The sequence below is a fragment of the Macrotis lagotis genome, chromosome 8, assembly GCF_037893015.1.
Source record: "Macrotis lagotis isolate mMagLag1 chromosome 8, bilby.v1.9.chrom.fasta, whole genome shotgun sequence".
NCBI lineage: Eukaryota > Metazoa > Chordata > Mammalia > Peramelemorphia > Peramelidae > Macrotis > Macrotis lagotis.
In genome coordinates this window covers 20,908,036-20,934,469 of record NC_133665.1, presented here as the reverse complement: position 1 = coordinate 20,934,469, position 26,434 = coordinate 20,908,036, and the positions used below count along the sequence as shown (strand labels likewise).

Below are 26,434 nucleotides of genomic sequence, written 5' to 3'. Positions count from 1 at the left end.
GTGAAGAATAATTATTCCAGAGACCTGTCTTCATGTTGTTTAGATGAATCGTTCTTACAATATATATCCCATGAATTACTGTCTAACATTATAATTTTAAAAATTGTATTATACCATTGGGTAGTGGATAGAGAGCAAACAATAAAAATAGGTTCACTCATTTTTCAGCTGTGTCTTATTCTATGTGACCCATTTTGGAGAAGTAGGTGCAATTATTATTATTATCCCCATTTTACAGATGGGGAAGCATAGGCAGACAGATACTTGCTCAAGGTTATAGAGCTGGGAAGTATCTGAGGCAGAATTTGAACTCAAGTTCAGGTCCAGGTATCCATCCATTGCCCCACTGAACTACCAACATACTAATAATATGCATGAAACTCTTTGTGACTTTAAAACAACATATAAATCGGAATTACTTTAACATTTCTGAACCTATTTCATTATTTGTAAAAAAAAAATCCCCAATCTATGATTCTGTGTTCTATTCAAAATAAACATTTCTTGCTGGGTACTGTGCTAAGCCATAAACTATATCCTTTTATCATTCTAGCTGCCTATAAGTAGCACTGATCTCAAGAATGTTATTCCTTTACATGGACCAGGTCCATCAGAATATAGTGACTTGGAGCATAATGCTAAAAAACAAAGTCACACATCTTGAATTAGATTTAAAATCCAAATGCAATGTTGCATTTATGTTCCTGCATTTCTGATTCACTGTTATTTTACTCATTACAATATCATTTTTAATGATTTATATGAGGGTTGAAAAAATGAGAACCTCTGCCTTAAAAAAATTATAAACTCTAGGTAATCTAGGCAGAAAAAAATCTCAGAACATGATAAGCATTCTCATACTCCATGGATTCTTTCTAATGCAGTTTTTTTCATTTTTAAGTACCCTCAAGGGAACTAGCTCAAGTGATAGTATTTCAAAGATCTCAATATCTTTGTCATTGGATCTAGGAAATCCATAAATCATCATGATGAGAAGTATTGTGAGATAGTGGGAAGAATTTTGACCTTGGAGTCAGGAGACTTTTTGAATGGACTTCAGACATACATTGCCAGGATAATAACCTTGAGCAAGTTACTTAATTTCTCTTAATTTCAAGTTTCTTATTGTAAAGAAATTTTTTTTGTAAACTTTTGTTTTACATTTTTTTCAAGCCAATGGGGTTAAGTGGCTTGCCCAAGGCCACACAGCTAGGTAATTATTAAGTGTCTGAGGTCAGATTTGAACCCAGGTACTCCTGATTCCAAGGCTGATGCTTTATTCACTGCGCCACCTAGCCGCCCTTTTTTGTAAACTTTTAAACATTACATAAATATATGCTACTTTTACTATAGTCAATGGGATCATAGCTACATTATCTATTCCTTAATTTCTCTGCCATCTATTCCATGCTATGTCAACCTCCAAAAGTTCTTTGTTTGACAAGTATTAACATAGAGTTCTGATTCTTCTCAATCATTAACATATGCCAATATGATTGTATTATGAAGTCTAAGCATAAACAAACAAATAAAAAGATCTCTCTGCTGGTAATTCAGCAGTTCATCATCCTTTCCTATTAAAACTAGGAAAGGAAATGCAAAAGTAGATAAAAAGAAAAGGAGGGGGAAATGAACCCGACATTTCTAAAGTCCAAGTTTCCATTGGCTTAATGCCAAACATTTAACTTTATTAGAAGCAGGTTAGTTTAAAAGCTCTTAATTGCCTTGTGATTTGAACAGCAAACAAGAAATTGGCCTTTACCCCTCTTTCGGCCTGGATAACTTAATGAATTCTACTCCTGTTGATGTAAGTTAATCAGTGACCATAGATTATGAATTCTTACTCTCTCTCATACATATATTTCTTTTCGGCAGGTGGGTGGCACAGTGGATAGAGTGCCAGGCCTAGAATTGGGAAGATTCAACTTCCTACATTCAAAACTGACTCAGATATTTACTATCTCTGTGACTCTAGGCAAGTCACTCAACCTTGCTTGCCTCAGTTTCTCCATCTGTAAAATAAACTAGAAAGGGAAATGAGACACCAGTCTGCCAAGAAAACTCCAAATGAAGAATCAAACAGAACTGAAAAACAACTGAATAACTGACTTAAAACAATAACAACAGCAACATTGACAAAAATTATGCATTCTTAGAGAACACAAAAATTATAAGAGAACTCAGATGAATCTTTTCATGAATCAAATGTTTCTTAAAAATAAAAGTTGATCTTTGATCCACTTTCTAGGGAAAAAACCCAATCTATCCCAAACTATCCCATTCAGAGATTCTTCTATTTCAAAAGTGGCAGAAATTTAAACAGCAGTGCTATTTCAACCTAGAGTAAAATCAGTTACTTGACCACTTGACCTTCCTAAAGCTGATTTAAAGACAAGGGAACTAGGTAGTTTCCTAATATTTTTGGCATATAAAAGAAAGAAGAATTCTTTATGGACCATTCAAAAAGGTTAAGAACTGAAAAATAAGATTAATTTAATGCATATTATCTGGTCTAAGTATTAGTGATTTCTCAATCCACTTAAAAGTCAGTTTTTGAAAAGAATAAATTAAAAATTGAAATATGAAAGAGTTCATAACTCTTCAATAATAATGAGAGATAGGGATAAGTAAGACAAATCTCAATTTTTTCTACCCAATACAATGTATGTTTTTAAAGTTTAACTAAATACAGCCATCCTGTGTATTGTAATTTCTCTCCTGGTCAATAGAGAAAAACTCAAACATAACTCTTTGAAGTGACAAATGAATATTTAATGGACTTATTCAATATAGGCTAAAGATTCTTTTCTTTAAATGAATATTTTCTTTAATCAAACAAACTGGTTAGTAAAATATGCTGCATTAGTTTTCATCTGGATCACGGTAAGAAACCATGGGGAAAAGTATTAGAATTACATGGTTATTTATTTGCTCCAAAAACTAAATGTATAAAGAAAGTCTATTGTCTAAACCAGTAATCTCTAAACTTTTCTGATTGTGAAAATTAAGCAAAAAAATTTTTTTATTGAAAAGTGCCTACTTCCTATGTGCTGGACATTATGCTAAACCCTAAGTTTAGCATGAATATGATAAGATAATGAAATCATACTTTAAATATTTTATTTTACTTATTAATGATACAAATATTTTCTCACTAGATATCAATGATATTTGATGAAATTAATGTTATTATATGTATTTCATGTTTTATGAAAGATCCCTGTGTATGTCTACTGGATAATTTTATACTTGTAACTAACAATTGTTTGCTAGTAATTACTTATTCAATTCATTTCATAAACATAGCCAACTAAGTTTCTTTTTGATAGATAAACAGCACAAAATCCAAATAATAACTGATAACTATCATTAAACCTAACAGTTTTTCACCTGAGTTTTATTTCTTTGTACCATACATGATACCAAAGCAAGAAGCAAAAGTGAAATTTTTTCTGATTACAATTCAGGAAAAAAGTTTCTCCTTTCCCCTTTCTTTACACAGTTAATACTGTGAGTACCTTGTTCTCAGTTAGTCATCCAGTGCTGAAAGTATACACAGTGGAAGGGTGAGTGAGAGTATAGGGCTGTTGCAGTAAAAAGAATGAAAAGGAAGCATGATTGCATGGGAGACAGGTCCCAAATTAATTATAGAAAAGGGTGGGCAGCAACTTATTTTCTCCCCTATCCATGATTGGTCATTTGTTCTTTAGGATTATGACATTGCTACCTGAAAGGATCTATGGTTGCTATTTTGGAGACCAATGGCCAAAAAAAAAAGAATGGCATTATGTTGACAATTTAGTCATTTACTTGTGTAGATTTAGTGAACATCTCTGGGATGGACAATCACTTGGTCTGAGAATTGAACTGGAGAGACAGCAAGTTGCAGAGCAAGAACAATCTAAACATTTTAGAGAATAAACAACTTTGAAAATTTGAAAACTTTGATCCATACAATCATAAACTGAATTCAAAATAATGAAGATAAAACAAACCCCTGATCAAGAGGTGATAAACTTAGAACAAAGACATACCTTTTTGCATGTGTTCCTCATGATAAATTTGGGGTTTTTTGGACAATTCCTGTTCAAGAATTTTGTTGGTTTGGGGTTTTTTAATTTGCCCAACCACATTGAAGATAGTAGAAGGGAAAATTAATAGGAATTACTTTTTTTGCTTGAAAAAGTAAATAAAAATAACATATAAAATAAAAATTAATATATTTAACATTTAAAGTTAACATAAAACTTAAATAATGAAAAATAAAAAACATTTTTTTTAATCATGGGAGCAACAATTACAAGGTTAGACATATAGAGTTGGAAACATTATTAGAAGTCATTAGGTTCAATTCACCCAATTTTACAGATGAGGTAACTGAGAGCCTCAGAGATAAAAAGACTTACTGAAGGACACAATAGGATTAAGTGTCAGAGCTTGGATCTAATATCAAGTTCCCAAATGTCAAATACATTTTTCTTTCTACTAAACCATGCTGCAGACAACAGGAAGACAAATAGGAAGCATACCAGCATATTCCTGTAATCATGAACTGTAATCAGGATTGCTATTAAGGAAATATATGATTGTAAAAAAAAAGTAAAGTCAGTCAAGTAGAAAGAACAAGGGACAAGAAATGGACATGTCTTTCATATTCATGTTGTAAAATGTAAATAGGTCTAGAGGAAGGTATTCAACACCTTGAATAGCTCCTTGGATGGGTGGGGATTGTATGATGGTGGTGATGATGATTGTGGTGTAGGGAGCCATAGAAAATATGAACCATATGAAGCTTGAGGATCTTTAGGTGTTTGGGGTTTTTTTTGCAAGGCAATGGGGTGAATTGGCCTGCCCAAGGCCACACAGCTAGGGAATTAAGTGTCTGAGACCGGATTTGAACCCAGGTACTCCTGACTCCAGGGCCGGTGCTCTATCCACTGTGCCACCTAACCACCCTGAAGCTTGAGGATCTTAATATTTGTTCCTTCACAAGAACAATGTGCTTGATATTGTTATTTTATGGACCTCAATTGGTCCCATAGAATAGATAAGCACATTGATGAAATCAAACTTTTTTTTTTTAGGTTTTTCCAAGGTAATGGGGTTAAGTGGCTTGCCCAAGGCCACACAGCTAGGCAATTATTAAGTGTCTGAGGCTGGATTTGAACTCAGGTACTCCTGACTCCAGGGCTGGTGCTCTATCCACTGCACCACCTAGCCACCTGATGAAATAAAGCTTAATAATTTTTTGTTATAATTTTTAGGCTGTCAGTGAAAATGTTTGAGACACTGATTCTAAATGAATGGGCAGTATAAAAGAATAAATTAAAGGGAAACAAAATGATGACACAGAAGAGGTAGAATATTTTGAGCAGTTGTAGGAATGTAACATAAATTATCAAACAGGAATAATTCATGTCCTATTCATGAATCCTATATTTCAGTTGTCTTTTAAAATAATATCAAGCACACTGTTCTTGTGAAGAAACAAATATTTAATATACTCAAAAGGATTCAGCCACCTAAGAAGAATGATACCTTTGAAAAAAGAATGTTAATTTGATAATAAAAATTTTAATTTATTTGTATTTTTGAGATATAGACTGCCTAGCTCTTTGTCTCAGTAAATTTAATTATCCTTTATCTGAAAAAAGGAAACTTGTGATAATATTCCTAAGACACTCAATTACTTCTCCTTTATCAAATAAAAAGAAATGCAATTTTACTCTTCTTATGTTGTATATGTAACTAGTGTATATATGATCCTTCGTTAGGTGTGTTTATTACAATATTCTCTTATTAGGACTATCTTTGGAAAAAAATCAAGTAGAAAATTTCAGTAGCTTGCTTCCTCAAATGTCATAGGAAATGAGGCATGAAGAATTGCATGCCTCCCCACTTTTTTGATTATAGTTCAAGTGAGATATACTTTGCCTATTAAAACCCTATGTAGCTTTTAGTTCTATTTCTGAGACAAACTTTAATATATAATTTCTTTTTCCACTTGAGTTCTTGGGGACAGGATTCCACTGGATTCTTAAATTTGGTTAAAAGAGGGCCAAAAGCTACATTTAGAATTAAATGAGAGTGTATGTTATTTTCTTCCTTCCCTCATCCCTCCTTTCCTTCTATCTGCTATTCTTTTCTCTAGAAAAAAACAATTTGCTTGCAAGTTTATTTTCCAACCTACAAGAACACCTCTTATGCTGGGTTCATATTCCATTCCTTTTCCCCACAAAGGCTGATTAGTAGGTGTACCCATTTTGCTTAAGATACTACCACTATTCTCTATTTTGTTCCTTTGAATTAACTGAAGAATGATTTTGCTTCATTTGTGACAACCAAGTCTGTGAGGCTGATTGAACTTCTAGTTTCTAGTTTATGAGCATTGCCAGGGACAATGAGTAATATCTCTTCTGTAACAAATGATTTTTATTTTAAATTAAAAAAATAAAGAGCTTTAAAAACACAACAAAGTTAGAATACCTTTTGTGAATAAAATATTTTATCACTCACTTTCATTGTACTTGTTGCTAATAAGGTTGGTTTGTTTTTGGTAGGGCTTGGTGGTTCTGTAATACTGTTTTTTAGAATTCACCTCCTTCTTGTTGAAACGCAATCCTTTGTTTTTATGATCGGTCACTTTGTGCAGATTGGCCTGAGGAGAATTGCTCCATCTTTAATCAATTCACTGGAGAGAATAACACATAGCATCTGATAATTATTTTATGTATACATTGAGTATCTCAAATAAAATATACTCAAGAAGCATGAATAATTCTCTCTGGCTAGGAGCTTCTCTGAAAAACTATATTATATCATCATGTTTCATAGTTCATTGATGTATCCATAAATAGATAGGGTCTTAAGAACCAATTCTAAGTATACAAAACAATAGGATGCTATACTCTATGGATGAATATATAATTCTGTATTGCCCCCCCCAATATTCCCCATATTGTGCTACACAAAGTTTATGGCTTATCTTAACTGGTTCCCATCTTACTCTTTTAGATAGAGAGAGGTAGTGTGGAGAAATGAATTGAGATTTGGAAGCAGAAAGATTTGTTATCAAGAATCTAACATTTATTGGCTATGTGATCCTGGAAAAGACAATTAACCTCTAACTCTTTTAAGCAATTCTCTAAAAAAGTCTCTTTTGAAAGTGTTATGCTATTCTAGCAGAGGGAATTTACTTATTTGGTAGTTATTTATACATTTGAAATTATAATTATAATCTCTATACTTATCTTTTGTAATACTGAAACAAAGCATAATGGGAAAAACACTAAACTTGAAGACAGAAGACTTCTGGCTTTGTTGGTTATATCTCTGTGGCCAAGTCACTTAATCTCTCTGAAAATCAGTTTGATCATCCATAAAATGGAAGAATAATATAGGTTCTACCCATCATTGAGGCCTGAAAAAAGGTATTTTACAAATCCTAAATCCAAAGTTAAATGTGAATACAAAACATAATCACTCTAGAAAAAGGTCAATTATATAAATGTGGAAGTATTCCCATCATTTCATTTCAATTAATATTTATTAATTTACCAACAATGGACAAGTAATGGTGTGAGGATCTTGTGATACAAAGTTTAAAAAAGGCACAACCCTGGCCCTCACAAAGTACCAGGAAAGGGATACATCGTATACATAAATAAGAATAATATATGAGAGAATATGAAAGAGGCAAAGAAGGAAAGTAGGCAGTTTGCTTTAGGAGCATTTGAACAAGGAGAGTTAGTTTTCAACTGGGATAGATTTAAAGAGTGGCATTTCTCTGGGTCTTGAAGGAAATGAAAAATGTCAACAGATAGAAAGGGATAGGGATATTCTAGGTATGTGGGACTGACAGCATGGAGGAAGCATTCCTAGTCTGAGAAAAAAGCTTATAGTAAACTTGCACTGGAATGTATAAATAAGGGGGCAAGGAGTTATGTGAAATAACAAACAAACAAACCTTAGTGGGAAAATCCTTAAATACCTAGATGAAGAGTTTTAATTTTATGTTTTTTAGCAAGGAAGAGACATGGTCAGACTTGTGCTTTAAAATTATTTTTACACTTGTGAAGTAAGGAAATACTGTTATCAGGGGCAAAAGTTAGAAAATGCTTAACAGTAGTCCAGGGAAATTACAGGGTTATTAGTGCAGTGGAAAGTGCAAGGGTTGGAGTTCAAATTTGACTCTGGGCATGTCATTTTACCCTATTTGCTTCAGTTTCCTTATCTGTAAAACATGAGCTGGAGAAGGAAATGATAAACTTCACTAGCATCTTTGCTAAGAATCTTTTGCCAAATAGGGTCACTTAGAATTGGATATATTTGAACAACAACCACAAATACAATAGCATAGTTGAGAAAAGTGATAAGGCTGTAAATTAGGGTGGCAACATGGCATGGTGGAAACTACACTGAGTCTGAAGTCATAGGATCAAGGATCAAATCTTTTCTCTAATGCTTATTTCTGTTGCCTTTACCAAGTCAATTACCCCTCCCTCCCAATCCTGGGCCCTAGTTCTTATTGTTAAAAATGACTGACTTGTTCTAGATGACCTCTGAGGTCCTACTGTGGTCCACAACAGTGGTATTGTGAGTGTGGAGATGCTATGAGTGTAAGAGTCATCGTGGAAGTCGAATTGAGAAAACCTAGCAAATGATTGTATATTGGGGAGTAAAGAAAAAGAAAGAGTTGAAGGTCACTTTATGGATTCAAACCTGCATGATTAGGAGAATGTACATCTACATTGTTGTTATTTTGTCTTTTGTTATCAAAGAAGACCATGATGTTAAGAAGGTGATGCCATGATTAGCAAGAAAATTGGATTTAAGTGAGGGAGGGCTGTGCAGACTCCTCTGGAGTCATCTAGGTCCAAATGGCAAGGTATAAATTAGGTCATCTGGAGATGACATCAATATAATGAAGATATGGAAGGAGAAAGGGAATGGAACAAACATTTATATAGTACCAGGCATTGTTAAGTGCTTCATATATATTGTCATTTAAGTTAGGAGGTTATCAGGATATAGCAGTGCCACAAAAATCATAAGATATTTATACTATTGAAACAGAAAGAATGACTAGTCTGTGAAGGAGATCAAGAAAGAGCAGTTAGGAAAGTAGGAAAAGTACCAGGAGGGATCTATGTGAAAAGAAAAAAAAACATTCACTTAACCTCCAGGAGCAAATATCTCTTTCCTATATTGCTGATGATTTTTGTTTTCAATAAATGATTGAAATTTCACAACTGATCGAACAGACTACATTCACTTGTGAGATCCATCTGTGCACACTGGATGACATATCCTTTCAAGATATCAAAAGTGCTCACATAGCTCAGAAGATAACAGAAATGCTCTTATCTTGTTTTCACATTAGAAGTTGGCTATTCTCCAGAGATGAATATAGTAGCTGAATGCCATATGTTCTAAAAGTGGACCCCGGTAATAAGCACAGGAGAATGAAGAGACAAGATTTAAAAAAAATACTACAGTGAAAGGAATTATTGTAACATAGAAGTGGGAGTCTATTTCTTTTCCCTTTTATACTCAGTCCAACTTCATTAACTTGTACAAATTTTAGAGGGAGTTGTAAATTTGTGTAAAGTTTGAATTGAAAAATATTTAATCTTTAAAGAGTAACATTTTGCTTTTTAAAAATACATTTATCTTACATATACTTATACATATCTTACATACTTTCTTTTCCCCTACCCTTCTTTAACAAAATTGAACAAAATTAAATGAAACAAAATTAAAATTGAAAAACTTCTCATCTCAACAAAACAGTTTTTCATGACATTTAAAATTCATAAACTCAGTGGCAGAGGGGAATGGCTTGTTTCACTTTCTATCTTATGGACCCAGCTTATCATCAATCAGAGTTCAAAATTCTTTCAAAGTTGTTTTTTTCCCCATAATGTTGTTTTCATTTTACAATTGTTCTAATTCTTTTCATTCTGTTCTGTATGCGGTCTTTTGAGATTCTGAAACTGTCTATTTCATCATTTCTCATAAGACAATCATCTTCCATTCCATTTATATATCCTAATGTGTAATTAGCTACATCTAATTATTTATGAGTCCTTTCCATATTTATTTGATCTCTTCAGAACCCACATCTAGTAATGATGTTTATGGGTCAAAGTAGTTTAGTGACTTTGAGGGCATGGTTTCATGTGATTTTCTACAATGATTGGATGGATTCACAGATCCACCAACAGTGCTCTGGAAATGCCTGTTTTCCTATAATTCCTTCAACATTTATCATTTTCTTCAGTTTTTATCTTTGACAACTTGATAAATACGAGATAGAACCTCAAAGTTGATGTGATTTGCATTTCTCTAATTATTATTTAGAGCATTTTCCCATATGACTGGATAGCTTGGATTTCTCTCTGAAATTTGTCTGTTCATATTAATTGAGCATTTAACAATTGGCAAATGGCTCTTACTAATATATATTTGAATAAATTTCCTTATTTATTTTGGGTATGAGATCTTATTAAAGAAATTTTGCAGAATATATAATAATAATATTTACAAAGTACTTTAAGTTGTACAACATGTTTTGCAAATATTTGTCTCATTTTATCCTCCAACAACCTTGATTAGTATTTTAATCATAGAGAAACTGAGAAAGATATTAAATGACTTTTCCAGGGATGCCCAGTTTATAAATGTCTGTGACTACATGTGAGCTCAGGTTTTTCTAACTCTAATCTAGCAGTCTATTTATTATTTGATTTAGCTGATAATTTATAAAGAAATGCTATTTGTTCATTTTGGGTTTTGTTTTTTACAGAACAGAGCAGTTTTTAGTGGACAAAACAGTGGATTAAGAGTTCGAATTGTGAGATCAATAGGGTATTGTATATTCTCTACCAGACCCATTTAATTTTTTTTCAGTAGATATGAATTATTTTAATCATCATGGACTATTAAACTTGTAGTGGTGCCCACTAGACTTATCTAGGCCTAATTTTCAGATGACACACACCAAATCTGTCAGCAACTACATCTTTAAGTACCATTTGTTCCTTTTTGGAAGAACTCATTAGAGTCTGACTTGAGCTCACATAGTTTTTGAGAATTCAAGAAAATGACCATGATAAAAGTATGGAAGAGTTGAACTTTAATACAAGAGATAAATTAGGATCACTTAACTGGTGAATAGCAATTCTTGATAGTATTGAATGATCATATTCATTTCAACAAACATTAATTGAGTGCCTTTTTCATCCATACAAAAGCTTTTTAATTTAATGTAATCAAAATTATCTAGTTTAGAGTGCCTTTTTTTGTGCAAGTTTTCTGTACTTGGCACTCAGAATAATCAGCCTTCATAGAGTTTACAATCTATTATGGAAAATAAGATAGTTCACTTATAAATAAAAGATAAATGAGTATGAAAGCCCCCAAAACTTCAATTAAAATTCAATAAATATTAAATGCCTTCTCCTACTACTATGCTGGGTTCCAAAGATGCAAGAATGAAAGTAGGCAAGAGTATTACCTTGTAGGAGCTTATACTATAGTAAATAGGGATAACACAAATGAATTAGTGACATCAGGAAGACCTTGGTTTGATTCCCGCCTCTGACACATATTAAATAAATTGTCCATGGGTAAGTTATTATTCTCTTGGGACTTGGGTTAATTCTCTATAAACAGTTAAGTTGCAGATGAATTACTTATATGAATTGTTAGAAGTAGTTTTTTCTTCTTCTGGCAATTCACTAAACCAATGAAATTACAGCTCGGACACAAATAAAAAACAAATATACAAATAACTATTATTTGTTCTAAGTGTATAGAAAATGTTTAGAGCAGTATGGCAGAGTGTTTACTTATAGCTAGATGGAGGGGTCAGTAAAGGGAAGGGAGAAAGAAAGAAATCGAAGAAGTCTTTACAGAGGAAGTAGGGTCTTGAAGGAACAGAAGGACTTCAGTCAGAGAGAAGTGAGAAGAGACTATTTCAGGATTAAAAGACAACATTCACAAAGAGAAGAAACAAGGAATGAATAAGCTGATAGTGAGCTTTGGGGAGGAGTCCCATATTATTAAAACATTGAAACATTAAACCATTAAACATATGAAGAAAAGAATCATTCAATATTAGATTTGTCTGAAATTAGCTAAAAGCATGTTTATTCAGAGAAAATTGAAGGGTCTAGATACTGGGGGTCATGGTGTAGAGGAAGAATAGGTTCTGTAAGAAAGGGAGAGGGAGAGGTGAAAAGCCAATAGCTTAAAGTCAGATACAGATCATAAGAAAGTCTCTTATTAGGTGATTGACATCCATCCGATGAATTTTAAGCACAAGGAAAAATAGCTATGTGTTCTAGGTGTAGCATTAACAAGTGATAACCAAGTATCTCTTTTATAAGGAGAAGTACTAAGGCAATCAGTGGCAAAGGTTCCCCCACCTTCAAATTCTAGAAGTTCATGTCAGGTCCAAAATACTAGTGGACACATATGGGCAACAAGAATAGCAAGACATTCTTCAGACTATCTAGATTTTCTGAGGGTATTTTGTATTCATTTTATGAGTACTAAGAAAAGGTGATTGCTGAGAAGGGTTCTTTATTGTAGGTTCCTGCTATATTCAAATCTGACTTCCCTGGCAGAGAGACCAAAGTTATATTCTATAACTTCCATGCCTTCTCTATAAACATAAATTCAGGACTAGTGTTGGCATGAGAAGGATTTCCTTACTCCTTACTGCAGAAAGGAAATGGGCCCATTATTAATATGTCCTTTGATCCAGTTACTCATTCTGTAAATAGCAATGAGCATTTGTAATACATAGGCTTTATGTAGGATATAAGCTATCTATTTTCATTTAACTGCTGGTTAGTATTAACCTTATTTTTATCATCTATTTTTAGGGGTCCAAGAGCAGAGCTTGTCTTTTATGAAATCTCTTCACAGCTAAGAAATAGTTTTACTTGTTGCATTAGACAAACATTAATGTATTAATGAAAAAGTCTTAATGACAGTTCTTAATCATTTCAAAATGCCTCATGATATTCTCCATTCTGGACTCACACCCCTAACCTCCCCCAAATTTTGATAGGTATTATAATTAATTTTGCTTTAATAGAATGCTTTTAAAAATGTTTAAAGTATTTTAATAATATTCTATAGTGCTATAGGGTATATTGCTTCATCACATGGCTCTTGGTTCATTGATGATCCCTTCAAGTTTCAAGTTGATACCTCATCTACATTTTACTGAGGTCCCCATAACTCTGATTCAGTGTGGAGAGCAAACCATAGTCATCCCTCTTCTCTGACTAGTCAGAGCAGAAATGTTATATATTTAAGTGATATTTAATATGAAGTTCTGAAGGGGATTAGTACTGAGGGTGGGGAGTCAACAGTCTGCCATTCATAAAGATTTGTCTTCAACAATCAATTAATTGAAGATCCATCTTTCTGAGTTCAAATTTTATCACAGACAGAAGCTATATGATCTGAACAAATCACTTAACCCTGTTAAACTCATTTTATGCATCTGTAAAATGACTTGTAGAAGGAAATGGCAAAGCACTCAAGGTATTTCTGCCAAGAAAACCCCAAATAGAGGCACAAAGAGTAAGACAAGACTGTAAAAGATGACCGAATAACAAACAGACATTCAATTTGAGATATCTGAAAGGTAGTTGGAGATGCAAATCTGGAGTGCAACTCAGAATTTGGAGCAGGACAGGCATGTTTGAGATTCATCAGAAAAGAGATGCTGCTTAAGTATTAGAAGCAGATAAAAATACCAAGTGAAATGTTATACAAGGAGAAGAGAAGAAAGTCCAGAACAGAAGCTTGAGGAACATTTAGGGTCAAAAGGAATTATCTGGAATAAGATCCATCAAAAGAGACAAAGAAGGAGCAGTCATATAGGAGAACCAAGAGAGAGTAGTTGTCCCAAAAACTTAGAAGAAAGTTTCTAGGAGGAGAAGTGATCAACAGTGTAAAAGGCTACAGAAAAATCAAGGAGAATTAGGATTGTGAAAAGCCTATTGGATTTAATATCTAAGAGATTATTATCAAATTTGGAGAGATTGGTTTTGATTGGTGATAAGGTTAGAAACTGGATTGAAGGGGTTAAAGAGAGAGTGAAAGGAGAAAAATGCAAGTACCTTTATGAGGAGTTTAGCTGCCAAGGGCAGGAGAGATACTGGATATTTATCATGGTTTTTCTATGATAAGGGTGACATGGGCATATTTGTAGTCAAGGAGGAAATGAGCCTATAGACTGAAAAAGACTGAAAAATGAGTGAAAGAATGGGGATGATAGAGTAGGGGCAATATGACAGAAGAAATGGAATGGGATGGGATCATTTGAATAAATAGAGAAGTCTTAGCCTTGGTTAAGAATAAGGTCTTTTCACCAAGGGATAAAGGTGGGGGAGGAGAAAGTAGCAGAAGGTACCTGAGTGTTAGTAGAAGAGGAGAGAAAAGAACGCTTGGCTAGTAGCCTCAATTTTTTGTGTACAATGTGAGATAAGATTTTCTGAGAGAATTGGAGCTATAGAAGATTTGAGAAGGGTTTAATGAGCTTTGGAAAAGCTGCCATGGAGAGTGGGAAAGTGCATTAATAAATGAAGCAAAGTTGTATTGTAAAGCAGCAGTCAGGGCCAACTTGAAGTTATTTAAAAGAAATTAGTAGTGGATTCAGTCAGAATGATTATGTAATTTTCTCCATCCCTGGTCAGTCACATATGTGAAGGAGTAAAGGAAGCAAAGGGTAGGAATCATTGAAGGCTGAGGTTTGGCAGCATGTAATTGGTGATATCATAAAGAAGTTGGGGATTCATGAGAAGAGGACAGCATAGGATTGAATGAATTCATTAAAGGATCAAAGATGGAGGGAACTGGGGAGAGTTGCTAGTGAAGGGAAGATGACCTGGAAAAAAATTAAAGGGTCAAGAAATTAGAGGTCACAATATAGAAGAAGAGTAGCATCTGTAAGGAAGGCAGAGGGAGAAGTGAAAAACCAATAGTTTACAATCAGACACAGGAATGATTTCAAAATTTTGAAGTTGGACATTTGTGGATGATGGCAAGATCATCATTTGTGTGCAGCTGACATAAGGTGAAGAAATTGAGAAGTCTCATACACTTGACACTTACTAGCTGTGTGACCTTGGGAAAGTCACCTAACCTTGATTGCCTCATCTCCAGGGTCATCTCCAGTCATTCTGATTCATATCCAGCCACTGGACCCAGATGACTCTGGAGAAGAAAGTGAGGCTGGTGACTTAGAACAGCACCCCCTTACTCATATTTAAGTCATGTGCTTGTCATAGTATCACCTTCCTGATTTCATGAACATCTTTGAATATGAAGAGCAAGCATCATCAAGTGATCTGCCCAAGATCATTTAGGTAGTAAGAATCAGAGGCAGAGATAGTCCTAAGCCTTAGAATATACTTAACATATTTCTATAATATATCAAATTAGTTCCATATACCATCCCTCCAAACTGCAGTAATATCTTCCAATCCAAGATGAAAAAAGAAAAACCTTATTTTTGATCATATTTGTAACCATTGACAGATTTAGAACAGTATTTATGCCTACATTTTAAAAAATGATGTGATCATTAACAAAAGAAAAAATCCAGAACCATTGAAAAATATGAATCCTAACTAGCCTCAAAAGCTTTTTCATATTCAATAAAAGTGGGAGCCTATTAAAGAGTGGCAAGGCAGAATAGACAAATCCCTTCCAAAATGTACTCTGAATCTAATGGAAACATTTCTGTCTACTGAAGTCAGTAAGTAGAAGTGCTTCTGCTCCATATTTAGGGCTTCCCTTCATTTTTGAGCTTTGAATGAAAAATTCCATTTTGCCCTAATTAGTTATAGTCACATAGTCAAAGAATGAAATTCTCAAATGTGTATCCTGTTTTTGTTGTATTTGATATAATGTCATTCTTTAGAAAGATGCATTTGGACTCATGTATTCTTTTATTAAATTTGAATTAGGGATGAGATTAGAAATTCTTTGTAAGAAAAATTATCTTCAATAATGAGGACACTACATTCATTTTCCCTGCCCCCAAACTGTCATTGAGAAACTCTTTTTCCCTATCTGGCAATCAGAGTTATGTCCCTAGTGCTTCAAACTTTTATTGGTGTCAACTCTTCATTTTCTAGATATCTGTATGCTATGGTCTAACCATTCACTCCCACATCCTGCCTCTTAGTCTGGTTCATCCCTTGAAGCATATTCTAGATATTGGACTGTTTTTAGCCCTTGATGAAGTCACTCCTTGCCTCTGCTATGCAGGCTACCTCTCTGGAAGCACAGGACAACAGAACCCTCTTAAGTCTATATTTTCATTTTTTTATAATCATGTTAACTTTTCCCTAGTCTCATTCAGTTCTCTCATTCTAGTCCTCTGTGGACCCATCCAGTGTGGACCCCTACTAAACTGACATTCACAATGAACACCTTTCCCTAGCCTCAGCAAGTAATTCAATCACTTCTTTTTGGTCAGATCATGAGTTACTGTTCCTACTTGAACCTCTCCTGTCTCCAATATCAAGAATGGATTCTAAAACTGAGATAATAAAGATGTATCACTTAATGCTTCTGGGTCTCAAGTAGGTCACTTCTAATTCAAAATTTCTATTTCTACGAACAAAGATTATGCAAACATTCAGCTCTAACATCATATTCTCAGTCTTTGTAATCTCTAAACACCCACTTAACCCCTTCTATACACATACAGTAATTGAACAGAAACATTCATATAGAGGTCATCCAAGACAACCTTTATATTTTATAGAAGAAAACTGAGATAAAGGAGATTAAATGATTGGTCCAGGGTTACACAGGTAGCATCACTGGATTTTGGACTCAAGTCTTCTCATTGCAAATCCATCTTTTCCACATACCATGATGCTTCTGTTAATATGTCTTCCACTTAAGTACTACTTTGATACATCAATGTACAGTGGAGGTTCCTGAGGAATATAACATCAGAATATAAGGTATTTGGTCTTAACATAAAAGAAAAACTTTCTATTTGAGCCTAGCAATTAATTGTGTATTTATTGATACAAGGATAAATATTTTGCTGATAACATTTTTAGAGCACTGGCCTTGGAATCACGAGGATGGCAGTTCGATCCATCCTCAAAAATTTGACATTAACTAGCTGTGTGACCTTGAAAAAGTCACTTAAGTCTGATTGTCCTGCATCCTGGGTTATCCCCAGGCATCCTGATTCATATCTGATCACTGAACTCAGATGACTCAGGAAGAGAAAATGAGGTTAGTGACTTAGCATAGCACCCCCCCACACACACACACAAATGCTCAAATTCAATTCATGTGGTTGTCATGGCATTACTTCCCCTGAAGTCATGATCTTCTTTGAGAAAGAAGGACAAATATCAATTTTGACTATAGTGACTCACTTAATAGGGAGGGGTGAGAGTATGCACCATTTTAAATCCTGAACTTTTCAAGGAGATAGAGTAAACTTCATCAGCATGTAACTAGGCATTTTGCTTATCTGGAGGAAGATATAAAATTCTTTAGTTTCTCTGCAGGATTTGTGAAATTCAACCCCCCCAAAAGATTTTTATAAATATCGCATAGTTCTTAAGTGCATTGGAGAGGTGGCTTTCTAATTTATCCAAGGCTTGGTTCTGTTAATACATCTCATGATTTTATAAATAACAGCACTTAATTACTGACTTCCAGATCTATTTCTGAATTATTTCTTCTAATTCAGATCTTTCCCCACTGGATCACCTTACTGATAAATGTCATCTGAGTATTGTCCTACGCTTTATATGATCTCATCACATAATAAATAAACACCAAATATCATGATCTTGAGCTCTCTGAGTACAGAGATTTAGATTACTTTTATGATTTATTCTGAAGTCAATAATATTTGTATTATTGTTATTTCCCTAAGTTACATCTTTTCTATACCTTGAACTTTCCCAAGGATTCTCTTCACAGGAATCTGTTTGTGGTAAAAAATTAGATTTATAATATGGATAACCAGGCAAAGTAACTTAAAGGAAATATCCTAAATTCATTCATGAAAATCTTCAAAAATACTAAAGTAAGTCAGCCCTAATTTTTGTAAGTATAATGCCATAGAAAGGAGAAAGGGTGGAAGCAGTGAGCTGTCATCTTTTTCATTTTTTTTAGGATTTAATTTTGTCAAATTTTCTTGGTGATTTTGATGGAATACACTTCAAATAAAATGCTTTCTGGTTTCAGGAACTAGTGAATTCTGGGTATCTTTATTCTTCACTTTCTAACAAAATGAACAAGGAAAAGACTAGAAAGAGGGTTCAGGAAATCATAGAAACACAGATTTAGAGCTAGAAGCAAGCTCATATCATCAAGTCTAATCCATCTAATCCATCTAAAAGATGAGGAAGCTGAATCACAGAGAAGTTAAGTGATTTGACAAAGGTAAATACACACAAATAGTGGCAGAGACAGAATTTAAAGACTTTACTTTTCAAACAAAAACTGAAATTATCATATTATCATTGTGTGAAAATTTTATATCAAAAATTATTCTATTGCTTCACTCAGCATATGGTGACTGTTCAGATCAGATCAAACTTTCCTTCCCTGGCTACTATCTTCCAAAAATGTTGTTTTCTCATTTGAATGTAAACTCCTTGAAGGCAAAAAACCCCAAAATAATAGCCAATAATAAATGCTTTTCTTAATTAATCCAAAACAGAAAGAGGACAAAATAATTTCAACTGTTCCAGTCAAGGTGATTGATAGCATAGTGTCTGGCATTTTTCCTAGATATTCAAAGTCTGGGTTTATTATGGACTTATTGCTTATTATGAGAATATGCAGCAATGTGGTGACCCTCTAGGAATAAGGGAGTATTAAGTCTAAGGTGGAATGAATTAGCCCAGGATTGTGCATTTTGTTTTTTCTAACCTAATTAGATGGGGGAAAATTGTTCAAATAGATTTTGAATTAATTAACCATTGCATGCATCCCCTTAAAAGAATTACTCTGATGCAAGACCACACAATAAGTTTGGGCTTAGCATGGTCAAGACAATACAACAGATTCCAATTAATCATCTTTATGCACATATCTAATGGCACCATTCCTTTGTTCAAAACCCTCTTAATTTCCTAAAGAATAAAGTACAAATTCCTTAGCCTACCATTCAAGGTCATTCTTTTTTTTTTTTAGGTTTTTACAAGGCAAATGGGGTTAAGTGGCTTGCCCAAGGCCACACAGCTAGGTAATTATTGTCTGAGACGGGATTTGAACCCAAGTACTCCTGACTCCAGGGCCGGTGCTTTATCCACTGTGCCACCTAGCCTCCCCCATTCAAGGTTATTCTTAACCTAAGATGTTTTTTAGCCTATCTGGCACTGTCCTCCAACCAAACTATTGATTGTTTTTTGCACTCATCTCACACTTTTCAAATTCCCCATTCCTGGTATTTCCCTGTGCATACTCATAATCACTTTTGAAAAATGGTAAGCCCTTTGAAGCCTAATTCACTTCCCAGTCTCCCCTTGGTCAGAAATCATCTTCCATTCAAAAATCAGTCAATTCTAACCTACTCTAGCATTTTGTATTTCACTTAAGTAATGATTATATTAGAATCTGTATACTAGTTACTTGAATATTTAGATGGATCTATGATCTCATGACTATGCAAGTTTCCTATAGGATTGAAAATTGCAACTTTCTCACCCTGTCCAATTCTTCCTATGTCTTTACATAAATCAATCCTCTTAGATCAATGGAAGCTTTTCTCTATTTTCTTTTAATATATCAAAGGTGCCAGTTTGGCACTGGGGCAATCCATCTATTCTCTCTCTCATTCTTGTTTTAAGGCAGCAAATCTATTTTTTATGATTATAGTATCCATGATGACATCTTTCACAATACTTGTCAGGTGAAAATCATCATTCACAATAAACTGATGCTTATTTAAATCCACCTTGAATTTTCCTTTGTCCTTTGGGTAGTTTTAATTTCTTCTTTGATGGTGATAACCCATGATTGGAGCTATATTATAACTATCAAGCATTAAGATGGATTTTTGTAACAGGTTGTAGCTTGGAACCATTGAAATCATTGCAGTTTCCCAAATGTGCTAAGGCACAATCTCTTCTTGCTCAGTTCTGGGTCTCATTCATTGTAAAACTATAGTACATAATATAGTTTGAACAAAATTAATTCTTATTCTTTATTTTTCTAATGGAAGATTATTAAACAAATCTCTTAAAAGGAGTATAGATTTCATGGAAGAAGCCTTACAGAATACTAAAGACTAAATGTGGTAGTTATAATCACCAGTGAGAATAGAGAAATATTGAAATGCCCCAGACTAGTTCTCCTTTACATCTGTTTATTGTTCTTATAGTATTTTCATGATTTTGTTTTTGTAGTTAATGCTGGTCAAAAGCCTTTGTTATATTTCCTTATAATTACAAGTAATTCTCTGCTTTGCAAATAAGCTTGGGCTCTAAACCAGGGTTGTCTATGATTACCATCTCTCCACTGGACAAGTATATGCACTGTTGCATAGCTAAGGTAGTTTCTGGGTTTTTTTAGTATAGTGATAACAACTATTCTACATTGGTTAAATGATCCAAAGAGATGATGTATTAGAATCATAAAGTTATTATAATCCATTTTCAGTTTTTTAGAGTTGGTTATTTATTTAGATTTACCTGGTTGTAGCTTTTGTAATACACTTTGTTCCTCTCTTCATTTTTTCTTATTACCCTTTGTTCCTGCCTTAACCAGTTATTCTAACTACTTTCAGACAGTCAATTCTGAAATGACTTCTGTCCACATATAACCAATGATTTGCTTTCTATTATCACATCATGTTTTGATTGTTGACATCATTAAGTATTAAATTGACATCATTAAGTCTAATAACTTTCAAAGCTCTCTTGAAAAAATATTCATAAAATTCATAAAAATATTCATAAAATACAGGTGTGAGAAGTGTGTTTATAAATATTTTACAATTGACTCTCAAAAAAGTATGCACAAGACACCACAGTTTTATCTCTATTATTACTCTTTTTCTCCATCAGTTTATTGTCTATTCAATAAACATCGACTACTCAAAACAACAATCCAAGCCTTGATTTATAGCATTTACTGATTTCTAAAATATAAAGAAATGCTCACCTTGAAAATTAACCATTGGTTATTGTGAGCTAGTCTGAGCTTGCTTCAATATATTCCTGACATGTGAGGATTTTTAAGCAATCCTTACACCTTTGGCTCTTTTCATTTCCTTATTTTGAGCCATATTTTCCAATTTGATTTTTCATCTTTCTCCCAGGTGTCTCCCCTTACACAAAAGATAGCAACTATCAAGATATATACTGCCTTAGTTCCCAGAAGAGAATTATTTTGTTTCAACATACTTTGCTTGATTCTGGTATACAAACTGCAATTATCTTCATGGTGGTCTTTTTATGGAAGCAAACCATGACATGATATTTTGTGTTGCTTTTGGATGCTTTATGAAAACATATCTGCCAACTTCTGTAGTCATCTCTCAGAGGAACACTAGTGAACTTTCCTATTTTGTCTCATTTGTAGTGGAAAAAATCAATAAAGTTGTGGTTTGTTTCTTCCAGGAATGTGTCAGTTGGTTGCATACTAGACAAGGTCATATTTTAAGAGGAGCAACAGTTAAATTACTGTTTCCATGTTTTCTAATTGTTATTCTTAGTAAATTCTTATACCTTTTCTGCCATTGAAAGAGATTGAACAAAATCAAAAAACATATTTTGCATTTTTATCCATTTCAAGGCCAATTTTTTACCAAAAACTCCTTGGTGGCCAAATCTTTGCTAATGGACCTCGTTTTGTGCTTAGCTATACTAGTACTCAAAGAACAAACACAGTAAACTGGAATCATCTCCACATAACCAAGAATCACCTCTGTTCAAAAGAATTCATATACTATTTGGGTCACAAATAAAGGAGCTAAAGGTTCTGTAGGGCCTTGCATATTTGTGTCTGTTATATCCTTGCTACATTTCAACATCTTTAGAACAATTAAATCTTCATACACAAGGGATGAAGTAACTTTAAAATTAGCAAGATCCCATCACTAAGAGTGTTCAAAAAGATCTGAGAGGGTTACCCAATGGGTCATACTTGGGTCTACTGGTTCCCCATTCAGTATCTATTAGGGAATAAGTAAGACATTTTTCTGATATAAAAGTTTGCACCTCCACCAAAATTCTACTCCTATACCTAATCCTAATGTGGACATAAGATAGGGTTCCTGAAGGCAATATCAACAGATCAAAAGTTATAAAAAATTCAATTAAAGCTGAAAAGTCTTTACATACTGAATCAGGGGCAAATCATCTACTATACAGTTTTCAGCCTACAGACATTAATATAATTGTTGCTGCTCTAAATACAAAAATTTTGTCCATTGGCCAATTAATTAATATTGAATCAGTCTGTATTGAAATTCTCATTATCAATGAAACTATAAGACACAGAGAAGTTTCTTGTAAATAGAAAAACAGGAGATAAAGAAAGAAATTTGAAAGATTGTTTTTATTATGTGCCCAAATACTACAAGAAATATTTCATGGGACACTGATCATTTCATCTCATGGTGTTCATCAATAGCAAAAGCAATAGACCACCATGGTGATAATTACAGTTCATGTGCCAATGTCTGTTGCAAAGGATGAATGAGTTCTCTTAAACTAGTATATCTTGGTATTCAGTGATTTGAGTGCAAAAATGGGCAGTGAAAAAGGCAGCTAAAAAGGTGATTTGAAATTAAGCAAAAGAGAGACAAAGAACTTGGAGACTACTCAACAGACTAACAAAAAGATAATTTATAATATATAATAACAAATAATTTATAACATAAATATGTATATAATTTAAAAGACAGTTTAAACATTAAAGAATGTCCCTCAAAATGAAGTTGAGAACATCTTAACAGAGAAGAAATAACTAATTATTGAGTAGGGTACACTTCAGAATTGTCAGACTGTATGCTATATTATACCAGTTATGGATAGTGCTATCCCCATCCAGAGGAAGAAAAACGAACAAAAAAAATATCAGACCATATGTACTCAGATATTCACATTCACATTTGGAGCAAATTCAATACCAAGTGAAAAGAAAGGCTAAACATAAAAAAGAATGTATTGTATACGATTAAAATAAATAACTTCTGATCAAGTTATTTTAATTAACTGTTGAATCTGAAAAATGAGAAATGGATAAAAACCACTGGCCATGGTTATAATCATTTCTTAACAAATTTTACTGATTCTTACTATAATAAAGTGGCTAAAGGAACCCAGAAACTACATGTATTTGAAATCCTTGCCAGATGGGGAGATATGGTAGGCAAGGGCAAAACCCTTGGAGATTACAAACAAATTTGCAGAACATTAGTGTTAGAAGATTATGTGTAAGGGGCACCTAGGTGGTGCAGTGGATAGAGCACCAACCTGAAGTCAGGAGGACCTGAGTTCAAATCTGACCTCATACATTTAATAATTGCCTAGCTGTGTGACCTTGGGCAAGTTACTTAACCCCATTACTTTGAATTAGATAGATAGATAGATAGATAGATAAGATTATGTTTAGTAGTACCTCAAAAACATTTTATGATTTATAGAAAAAAGCCTACAAAGAGCCTAATGAAAACAAACTAAGACAGACTGTAGTATGCATGTTTATAGGCCATTTTATTTCTAAAGTCATCTATTTTTCATCATTGCTTCCAGTGGAAGCCTGACATTGAGACTTCAGTACTTTAATATCTTCTGTGAGATGATACTTTAGAAGATAAAATTATAGTACATACTGAAGAAATCTTTGTTGGATCTGAATAAATCCAAAGACCAAAAAAACTTATATTGAAAACTCTAATTTTAATACAAGCTTAATTTTCAAGAACTCAAATAAGATAATCATGATATCAAGTAGATAACCAAAGAATGGGAAAGATACTAATTGATGTTATTACCCCCACCCTTCTCTCAAATGGCAATCAAAAAGATTAGGTGTTACTAATAAATCTGTTTACCCATCTGTATATGTTGTTTTTCCTTTGTTCTTGAAGAAGACTATGACATCAGGCAGGTGATGCCATGACATACACATGAATTGGATTTTAGTGAAATGGTGCTTTGCTAAGTCACCAGCTTCACTTTCTTCTCCAAAGTCATCTGGATCCAGGGGCCAGATATAGATCAGGACAACTGGAGATGGCCCTAGATGTGAGGCAATCAAGGTTAAGTGACTTGCCCACGGTCATACAGCTAATAAATATCAAGTATCTGAGTCCATATTCGAACTTAAGTCCTTCTGACTCCAGGGCTGGTTCTCTATTCACTGTACCACCTAGCTACCCCTATTATATAGGAGCAACTCTATATAATTTTAGCAACAATGGCTATGGCAGACATTGATGCTGTCTTCAATGATAATATTAGAAGGAATCATCATTTTAAAAAAAACTTTTTTCTGAAAGCCATTTTTTCCCCAAAATCATACAAATATAATTGAGAGAACTGGAAAATATAAGATTCCACTTTAAAATTTTTCTTCAAAAAAGCATTTTATTCTATGGTACAAAACACTATAAGTTCTAAAAGGCTTCCTAAAATTCTAGAAAGTTGTAGAGGTTTCCTTTCTCATTTATGAGTAAGATCATATAAGGGATAAAAATCCATCTATGGCTAAACAGAGGAAAAAATGAATATATAATATACATCTTTATACACATACATGTGCATGTTATATATATATATGTATATATATATATATATATATATATATATATGTTATCAATTTTGACCTTCAGTTGAATGAAAAACCCATTGAGTTATTTCATCAGTGTGGGAACCTCAAATGGATTATGAGTTAGACCCAGGACTGATGAGGAGGAAAAAACTGATCTGGATCACTTCAAGGAAGTTCTATCCATAATTCACTCTCTCTCTTTTTTCAAATGCCAATGGTCTCCCCATGTTACACAAGTGTAAATTGTGGAACGTCATGGTATTACAAAAATCAAAATTTCTGAAGACCCAAAGTGCAATGGAAAGTTGCATCATGGATTTTAATAGGTTGTTCCAGGTTATCAATGATGATTTCCGCACAAAAAGTAGTATAAAAAATCATCTATCATCTATCATCAACGTCCTTATGACCAGAAACATAAGTAGAAGGTAGAGAGGTAAAGAGAAGGATAACAAGTGGACTTCCAAGTGTGCCCCAGCAACCAAAAATTATTTTAATCTAGAAAAACATTCTTTGGCCTTGTAGAGACACCTTCTGCAGCTGTTTCATGGTAGGATTTAGATAATATTCAAAAAGGAACAAAAATACAAATAGATTTCAATTTGCACTGAAAAATAGATTTCCTGTTAAGATGAATTTTCAGATCCATTGAAGTTCTCCAATAAAACATTACTTCAATGTGGTGTTCTCAAAAATGAAAGTTGATACTTTGGCTATCAATGATTTCAGGCAAGGCCTAGTTTTTACAAGCTTTCAGAATAAAGACATTTGTTGGGACTAGAACTGATCTTCCAATTTATATTAACAGTCCATAAAATGAATGATTTGGTTTTTGTTTAGAGGTTTTTAAAAAACTTCATTATAACTTTAACTTACCACACGCAACTGCCATCATTTTTCCCCCTCAGGGACTTTCCCACTAAGGTATTGATTTGAAAAAATACATATCTTTTTTTTTTCCTCTAATGGAGTGCCGAGAATTGGTATTAGTTATTTGTACTTTGTTCTACAAAAACCCCCTAAAATGTGTTTATCATAACATAAGCCTATTGTCATAGAAATGATCTTTGAGGATACAAATTTAGCATTGCTGACTTTATAGAGAGGTCATGTAAGAAGAGAAGCTGAGCTAAGAAGTGAAGGAAATTATCAAAATAGGAATGAGATCATTGTCACCATCAAGAGGAAGGATAATCATGAAATAATTGCCATACTCAGAGAAGTGGGTTTATAAAAGCCTATATATGGTCAGTGTAGGATGAGAAAGGCACTGCCATTCAGAATTACAAGTGATTGAAAGATTTAATTAAAAAACGGACAGAATTTCCCTTTGATCATATTAGTTTCCCTTTTGAAAAAGAGAAGGAGGTTATTTCTTTGGATCTTTTTAAGTTATATAGTTCATCAAAACAGTAAAATAAAAGTGATCATTTCTTATAATAAATTTTGGCTTCCCCTCAAAAGACCTGAATTATATTTTTATAACTTTCTTTTTGTTTTATTTTCTGCTTTAATAATAGAAGAAAGTGAACCTGAGCAAGATACTAAAGGTATTTGTTCTTTCTATACTACTTTTTGTTTAACTCATAATCCTTCTGAATTATTTTGCATCTGCTGTTCTGATGAAGTGCTC

General features: G+C 33.5%; 1 protein-coding gene across 1 annotated transcript in view; it reads left to right on the top strand.

The window, feature by feature from the left end:
* LOC141495136 (muscle, skeletal receptor tyrosine-protein kinase-like) overlaps positions 1-26,434 on the top strand; it is a 123,391-nt gene that overhangs the window by 74,287 nt on the left and 22,670 nt on the right. The window contains exon 7 of the mRNA XM_074196119.1: positions 26,322-26,351. Coding sequence (XP_074052220.1) covers positions 26,322-26,351 — 30 coding nt within the window. The remainder of the gene's footprint in view (positions 1-26,321; positions 26,352-26,434) is intronic.